The 9050-nt window shown below is 32.8% G+C and overlaps 1 protein-coding gene across 1 annotated transcript; it reads right to left on the reverse strand.

The window, feature by feature from the left end:
• Positions 1-1673: 1673 nt before the first annotated feature.
• On the reverse strand, positions 1674-2856 carry LOC145572677 (transcription repressor OFP1-like). Its single transcript, XM_081631640.1, has one exon. The coding sequence runs from the start codon at positions 2736-2738 to the stop codon at positions 1755-1757; it is 984 nt and encodes a 327-aa protein (XP_081487766.1). The 5' UTR covers positions 2739-2856; the 3' UTR covers positions 1674-1754.
• Between the last annotated feature and the right edge of the window lie 6194 nt (positions 2857-9050).

A 9050-nucleotide genomic window follows, 5' to 3' on the forward strand; every position in this document is an offset into this window, starting at 1 on the left:
TAACAAGAGTTGGCTCAACTGTTAAGCAACTTGATGTCGCTTAAGGGGGGTTTCGGGTTCAAGCCTCACCATAAGCTAGGTGTACTACCCGAGTCGGATCCGAATGTAATTGGAGCGAAGATTCGGTGAATCGGGTGGGCATCCTAAAAGAAAAAAGTATATAAAAGTACTAATGTGTGTGTGTTTTTACTTGCATTATGATTTATGAATTATTCATATATTCCACTTGATAAACTGTGGTGACCTATGTTTAAGGTTAATAATCATATGCAAAATCTTGTCAAATACCCCTCAATTAATAATTTTATAATATTAAAATTTTATAATTTATTATATTTTTGTAATTAAGGTATTATTTATTTTTAAAATAAATATATTGCAAACAAAAAAATTATTGTAAGTTATAAAAAAAAATAATAATACTCCCTAATAAAGCACTCATATTATTTTGTTTCAAATAAAAATAAAAGTACTCATATTATTTAGCTTCAAAAAAAATAAAAAAAAAATAAAAAAATACTCCTATTATTTTAACAAATTCAACTCAAAATCCTTAAAATCCATGGCGGTGAAATTATTTTGCTCAAAGAAAATGTAGGGACTAGGGAACACAAATTTGAAGAGCAGATAATTTACATGTAAACTAAAAACAACCCTACAAGAAATGAAAGAGGACAGACCTATGCAAAGCTATTACAGGGGACCAAATAAATGGTAAAACTACTGTAGTCGTATCTAGCATCTAAATCTTTCAAATGTTTACGAACAAGACAATAAAGGTGATTTAATTAATGATAATGAAGTCACTTCCAACACCAACTCACTCACTTTTTTTTTTCTTTTTTTTTTTTATGAGAAGAGGTGTGTGTGAACTTGAAACACATTACTACAAAAAATGGGGTTGGGGATAAAATATTGCTCTTACAAAATATTGGAGACAGAAAAACCTTCAATCATACGATTACCTTCTTGTTTACTTTGGAAAACCCTAATACACCCTTTACTAAGTAGTACGAGTATGTAAAAAAAAAAAAGGTTGTGCAACACTCAGCATAGGGAGCGATAAATATGTTTTTCCTTAACAAGGTTTAACCAAATAGAATTTGCAATTTGAATTGGGTTTTGGGGTCCCAATTGTTGATGCTCTAAATTCGATCGTAACTAAAAATGACATAAGTCTCTGATGAGCTAGAAAGCGCCACATTTTTTGGCACAAAGGTAAGAGAATGAGATGTTTCTCGCTATGATAATTAAGAATCTTTTCCTCTCTTTTGACGGCTTTATATATTTTTTTTAAAGGTCACACGAAGTTTACATATTATTTCCAATTTAAATGCAATTTGGAACAAGTAGAACCTTACTATAACAACCTAATAAAATAAAATATGCCATAGTAATCTATAGTGTCCTTCATGCACAATTATATAAGACCTTAACTAACCTTATCACCATAAAAGTGTTTTTCTAATTTCAATGCATGGACATGGAGTCTAGATTAAAGAAATCCCATGATTATAAAATTTGATATTGTAGTACCAAACTATTCTTGCTAATGAAAAACTAAATAAACAATTAGAGCTTTTGTATTATTATATCAAAAGCTAATTAATAGTAATGGACAAAAATATCTTACATACATACAATAATTTCTTACTCCAACTACTCTACTAGTGAACTATACCATGGTTTTTTTACTAATAATTAAATCAAATTAAATTAAACTTGATAATTAAACTATTTCTTTCTACACAAAATTATTTTTGGTGCCTTAAATCAAACCAAATTTGCTTAAAAACCTTAATAATAACTTCATGATACTCATCTGAATTAAGAGAAAGATAACAAGCTAATAAATCTTCCAAATCTTTTGAAGCTTTTAGATTATTTTGCACAATCATTTCCACCATTGATTCTTTGAAATCTCTTTGAGGATCAAATGAAGATTTTACCACTGCAAAACTCTCTGAAATACTTCTTCTCTTCTTTGAACTTGTGCTCTTTCTTCCACTTGAATAATTCCCGTTTTGCCCTTGTTTTCTTCCCATTATTCTTGGAGAATTGATCTTCAATCTTACTCCTCTTTCTAATGGAAGTCTCTTTGTAGGAGTGTTGATCCTCTGTTCTTTCGAAGCCGGAGTAGTAATCAAATTTTGTTTTTCGTTTGGATTTATGGGTTTTACTTCATGTTTGGTGATAATTGGAGGGAGTTTGAAATCGAATGTGGTAATTTCATTGAATAAAGAGTTCTTATCAACATCGATTACGATATCGTAATCCCCTGTTTTATGCTCTGTTTTGAGCAGAGTATCTTCAAAAAGGGGAGGAGAAGATGGAGAATTTGATTTAGAACGATATGATTGATAAGTAACTGTTGATTTACAGCTACTAGAAGAGATTGAATTTGTTCTTCTGCTTGATTTTCTTGATTTTGAAGATGATTTTAATTTTCTTGGAGGAGTATTAGGAAGAAAGTCTAGTTCTTGAGGTGGGGTATTGTTGAAATTGAGCTCTCTTGTGATGTGGTATGATTTTCTAGGTTGGCATTGAGGTTCGGGGTTTGAAACCTTCAACGGATCAATGGTGGTTTTGATGGTGGATGCCGACACCGGTGGCGAGAGGAGGTGGTCTTTTTTAAGCTTTGTGGGTTGAGATTTTGATGGTTTAGTGGTGTTTACTCTCATTTTGTTAAACCAAGCATTTGGGATCATATCTGATAGCTTAAATTTCTGATTACCCATAATTTCCTCTGTTTTTTTAACTATGTTTTCCTCTGTTTTTTGGGTACTCTGTTTTTGATTTTGGGTGCTCTGTTTTAAGTGGGGTTGAGAAAGGGGTTAAAGAAAAGTAAAGAGTGGGGGAAAATGGGTAGAAGAAAGGTGGGTTTTTGAAATTAAATAGAAGGGAGGGAGAGTATATTTTTGGGGTCCACAAAGGTTGAAAAAAGTGGCAAAATGTAGGAGTGAGAGAAGAAGAAGAAGAGGGTGAGGTGGGTGCATGATTTTCGTGGATTTTAGAAAGTGTGTGTGTATAATATAAAGTTTTGTTTGTATAGATTTCATTTATTTTTTTGTGTTTCATTTTGACTGCTTTCTATTTGTTTGTATCTTTATTTGGTTATAATAAAAGCTAAAAATAACCATTACCCTTTTCTCGTCTTAAATTTTTGCCATTTTTGTGAAGTAAGGTGAATCTAGACTTGTAAGATCAACATTTTAAAATGTACTAGTACCATACAACTTAATCAAAATTTGCCTAATTATGTTAATGTTTGAATACAAAATATTGAGCCAATAAAAATTGTAAGGTCAAGGTTTGATCCTAATTCTTTGTGTTACCTTAAGAAAATCAATGTAAATCATGTCTAATCCTATTTAAAGAAAAAAAATATATCATTTGATTTTATTGATTGTAACTTTGTAACTTAAAGCTAACAATAAACTCCACTTGTACCAACTTTAATGTATTTAGTGACAGATCTAGAGGGATACACAGAGGTACATATGTATCCCATTCCGTCATAAATAAATAAATCAGCAGGTTTTGTGTGTGGCTGGCCATAGGGGTGAGCAAAAATTCCGGGTACCCGAAATTGGAATTGAAACCAGTTAGGAACCGGTGGGTTTGAAGCCGGAATTGGACCCGGCGATTCCAATTTCGGGTAATAAATTAAGGAACTGGTTGCAACCGGTTCCAATTCCAATTCTTGATTTTTTGGTCCCGGAACCGATTAGGTACCCGGTCAACCAACATATGCTACACTAAATAAAGTTTTTTTAAAATAAAATTATGTTAAATATATTTAGTTTGTAAAATAAAAGAAAAATTTATTTTTAATATCGAACATAAATAAAATATATTAACGCACATATAAATACAAGTGTTAAACGTTAAAAATGAAAATAAACTTAAATAAGTATTATAATTTATATTATATTTTAATAATTATTTACATAATTGGGTACCAGGAACCGAAACCGGTACTCGGTGGTTCCAATTTCAAGTCCTAAATTTTAGGACCCGGTTGAACCAATTCCAATTCCGGTTCCGAATTTTAGGACTCGGTTCCAACCAATTCCGGGTCCGGGTCCTAAAATTTTGACCGGGTAGCCGGTTTGCTCACCCCTAGCTGGCCACACGGTGTGGCCAGCTAACACACAAGTAACCCCTCCAACCTATTAACCCCTGATCAAACTAGTAACCCCTCCGACCTAGTAACCCTTCCAACCTAGTAACCCCTTCGACCTAGTAATCCCTAACCGACCAAGTAACCCCTGACTGACCTAGTAACCCCTGACCGACCGAGTAACCCCTGACTGAGTAACCCCTACCCGACCTAGTAACCCCTGACCGAGTAAACCCTACCGACCAAGTAACCCCTACCCTTGACCGAGTAACCCCTACCCGACCTAGTAACTCCTGACCAAGTAACCCAAAACAAAATTAGTTGTAGCAGCCACCACCTTCGCACCTGACCACCCGCTCCTCCACCGCACCTGACCACCTCACCTTCCTCACAACCAACATCAATCTAGATCATCTGACCACCGCACCTGACCACCTCACCTTCCTCTCAACCCCGCGTCAAACTCAGGCCACTAGACCACCGCAACAACCTCCTATCTCACACATCTCACCTATGTTGAAATTCACCACAAAGAAGACGAACGAAGACGATGGCGACGCGACGATAGTCACCAGTTCAGCCGCGAAAACTTGTTTAGTTGGAATGAATTGATGAACTTGTACCTGAATCTCTTGAAATTTGGGGAAAATGTTAGGGTTTGGAGCTTCGAAATTTGGTTGCAATTCCTCATAATCTCTCCTTTAAATATGCAATTCACCACAAAAGTAGATGAAGACGATGGCGGAGGTGGAGGTCGATTTGGCTGATTTCGCCAACAAAGATGAAGACAAAGACGATGACGACGTCTGGGTTGGTTTGGAGCTTCAAGGAGAAAATGGAGGAAAGAGAATGGAGAGAGAAAATTATAAAAAATTAAAAAAAAAACAAAAACAAAAATTGTGGCTTGCCGCACCGTGCGACCAGCCCTATATAAAACTTTGCGTAAATAAATATATGAATAAAATAATTTTGACAACAAAGAAGCAAGTTGTAACATATGACCGCTCTCTTAGGTAGTGTTATATAGTTAAACCAAGTCCTTAGACTAACTCACTTTACTTTCTCGGCCAAATAGACCAATTATTACAAATAATCGGTTGCGTAGTTAATTTCGTTTTTTTTTACCACAAATTTAATCATTACTCATTTATATACCTCATTGTCGAAGGATGGGAACATTGTACACACAAAGACTAATACAATAATTAAACGAATTAATAACTCAAATTTTAGTTGACAAAAAATTGATAATGTTCGACATATTATTTTGTAAGATTAATTTCGCACCCCTTATCTAAATTTCTGGATCCGTCACCGTATAAACGTATTTAATATTGATTAAATTAGTGATTATAAGCTTGTGTATAATCCCATACAAGACTCAAATCGACATAGGATTGAATTTATTCTATAAATATGGGTTGGATGGAATGGACCTGAAGAAACCTAAATCCAAAATACTTTGCTTACACTTGTAAGTGAAATTCTTTCATCATAGAGGTCGAAAACTAGACGCATCTTTCTTGTAGAGTTGTAGGAGGCTAGGAGCTGACCATCAAAGTCCCTATTGCAAGAAAATTGTGGATAAACAAGGACCACTAGGTCCACAACCAATAAACCATAATTATTCATAAAAGAAATTTATCTTTTTCTTTGTGAAAATTCCTCTTTCACTTTTACGACAAAGGGAATTCTTTTATTTGGCCATGGTAAAGCAAGTCATGTATCAATTATAAATCAAAGACTTTGTCTTGTATGATATAAAGTGTAAGTGGCTTAATTCTTTGAAGAAGAAAGTTGAAATCTAAAAATTTATAAAAGATTGAGTTTAAAAAGTTGATGTGGATATCCCAACCTTGATTTCCAATTATTTGAACCTTTTGAGTCAATAATTTTATGATCAAATAATATTTGAATTAATAAAACAACTAGATTAGATCACCAAAATTTAGCTTAAAAGAGTGAGTTGAAGTCTGCAATTTATCATGATTTGATACATAGAACACGTGATTTATCCATTTTTATAAAAACTAAAATTAAGTCAAATGATTTAATATTTACATTCATGACACCTAATTAATACTTTGTAGATTAGTCAAATAACGATTGAACACTCTTAATAGTCCATGATAGGTTGGATTTGGACCAACAAATTAAACAACCAATCACTTTTTCCATACAAATGAATCGGATAGACAAAACCACTGATTCACCAGCATGTGTTCACCAAAGTTAGAATGAAGATGGTTTTAACCTTTTAAATTTACTCTTACCTTTACAAATTTTATAAATTTTCATTGGAGTAAACTAACGTCATGGCAATTGGATTTTGATCACATATAAGGTCAATATGATTTTATCCTAAAATCAATTAGTTATGGGCCTTAAGAGTAACCAACCAAATTTATAAATTCTTCTTAGTACTATCCTTTTTATCAGTTTATGATAAATAGTCTAAAATTAAAGAGGAGTTAATGTGGACTTTATTTTAATTTGATTAACTAATAAATGGACATAATTATGTCCAGTTAACCAATTGTACACTTTTTTTAATTAGAAGTTTCGTGAGAAATTTCTCTACTTGAGTCCATTATTGGCTTCGTGTAGAGCAAATGCTGAGGGTGTACGAACGGTGTGAAGGGTGATATTGTGATTTAAACCCAAATCATTAATTATATTACAGCTCCCCTTATTCATTTAGATACAAAAATAGTTAATCTAATTGTGAAAAACACTATGGAGGAGTAGTATCTATCGAGCCGTACCCAGTTAATTCCCCAGATAAACAAATTTATAAAAAAATTTGTTTATCTGGGGTATAATCGTCTTTTCAACTACCAGTGGAGGGATACATGTGTCATTTCATATACTAGTTGAGGGGTACATGTGTAATTTTCTCACCAAATAGTAAATACAAGTTGCAAACAGTAATTGGACAGCTTACCAAAAGTACTGAATAAATGACCACACTTTTTCAATATATTTACAGAAATGTCACCAAATTAACAAAAATTCGTTTATCTAGCAGATAAACTTGGATTTTTCCGTATCTATCTTAAAAAATATAAACAAATTTTACTACTACGATCAAAGTGTCACTTTATGAGAGTAAGGAATAACTCAAGTGATAAGAGCTCCTCTTCCGATTCCAGGAGATCTAGGGATTGATTCTCATCCATGCTTTTTATGGCTCTCTAAACACCAAAAAAGTGTCACTTTATAACTTTAACATACATGTGAAATATTAAGAATAATATACAATGGTGGTCAGGAGGTGATACATCGTTATATAATTACGCACCAACCATATTAATCTTTTAATCTATGGTATCAAGAGCCAGCGTGACATAAAGGTCACGGGTTCGAATCTCATCCACCCCTTCTTTAAAGTGGAATTAATTCGCACCAGATATGGGTGGGCCTGTGTTGCATCCACATTTCAAGCCCAAAGGGCCTTTCATGTGAGGGGGAGTGATAGAGTATAAAACATATTCCTGGGCCTCAACCATTAGCTTAAGCTTTTGGTTGAGTTGGTTCTCTAACAGCTACTTCCTAGAAGAGTAGAAGATACCTTTCTTTTAAAGGAGTGTGTTAGAAGATATTGCATTTATTTCGCCCCTTCAATAATTAAATCTAAATAATGAAATGTGTGCTTGTTTGAGGAAATTATAGTAATCCAACGAATGCCAAAATTTTTGGGACTTTCTTGATTTAACTTTTTAAGTAAAGAAAAATTCATAAAATCTATGGTGATTAAAAAGTTATCAATTCAACTTGCTTAGTATTCTCGCTCACCTTTTAGATTTGACATAACTGACTCAAATTTTATATTTCCTGCTATAAACAATACGATTTTGATATGAATCAAAACGAACCCAGCTCAAGTTGACTTCAAAAATTAGTTGACTAATATTTATATTTCGCGTTCTAGTTATTTAATGTATATTCAAATATGACCCAACACTATTTGGTTCAATCTAATTCGAATTTAATATAATTGTCTCATCATCCAAATTAGTATAAATTAATCGGGCAGATTACATTAAATACACATTGAAAGTAAAACTTTCTAAATATTAACTCTAATTGCTTGCCTCTTGCATTCATGATCATCTCAACATACATCACCTCTATCCGGTTCCTAGGATAGGTCTATCTAAGGATTTTTATCAGTTTTGTTCATTTAGAGAATTATAAACGTGATTGAAAAAAGTGGGGAAAAAAATACTCATGACCTAATGGGTACACTTAGCTCTAGGTATTCTCGAGAGAGCAATTGAAGTAAATTTAAGCCATCTCAAAGGTTTGGTGATGGTGAACATAAAAGGGGTAGTTAAAGTAAATTCTGAACAAACAACTGCCATACATAACCATGTTATACCAAAAAAACAAAAATAATAAACAAAAGTTGCATGAAATGAACATTCGTGTGTTTCGGTATGGGAGCTTCATGGACTTGTGGTGACATGGAAGTATTATTGAAGATATGGACAATAATAAATATAAATACGAAAGTATAAATGAATCAACGAACTACAAAATCAATTATTTGAGAATCTCACAATTGGACAATTATGTATAACATACAAAGAAATTTTTCCTCTTAAAGATTGATCTATTACTAACAATAATAATAACAATGGTTATTTAGTATCTCTGTTGTCTCTAGACAGAGAATTAATATACTAATTTACTATTGCATTTATTCTATGGAGTTACTGATTTAATTAATAATCGTAATACTTTATACTCGTAAGATTTTAATATCGAGTATAAATACTACTCGTACAACATATTATCACTACTTAAATCTAGTTTTTACTAAATACGAAGTATGATTTTTGTTTAAGATGAAGAAAACAGACGATTTTATTTTACAAAATGTCATACGAGCTTGTATGAGGTTATACGCTCCTTCCATACATAT

The sequence above is a fragment of the Chenopodium album genome, chromosome 12, assembly GCF_948465745.1.
Source record: "Chenopodium album chromosome 12, dcCheAlbu1.1, whole genome shotgun sequence".
Lineage (NCBI taxonomy): Eukaryota > Viridiplantae > Streptophyta > Magnoliopsida > Caryophyllales > Amaranthaceae > Chenopodium > Chenopodium album.

Coding starts and splice junctions, on each gene's coding strand:
- LOC145572677 (XM_081631640.1), bottom strand. CDS start 2,738: ATGGGTAATCAGAAATTTAAGCTATCAGATATGATCCCAAATGCTTGG.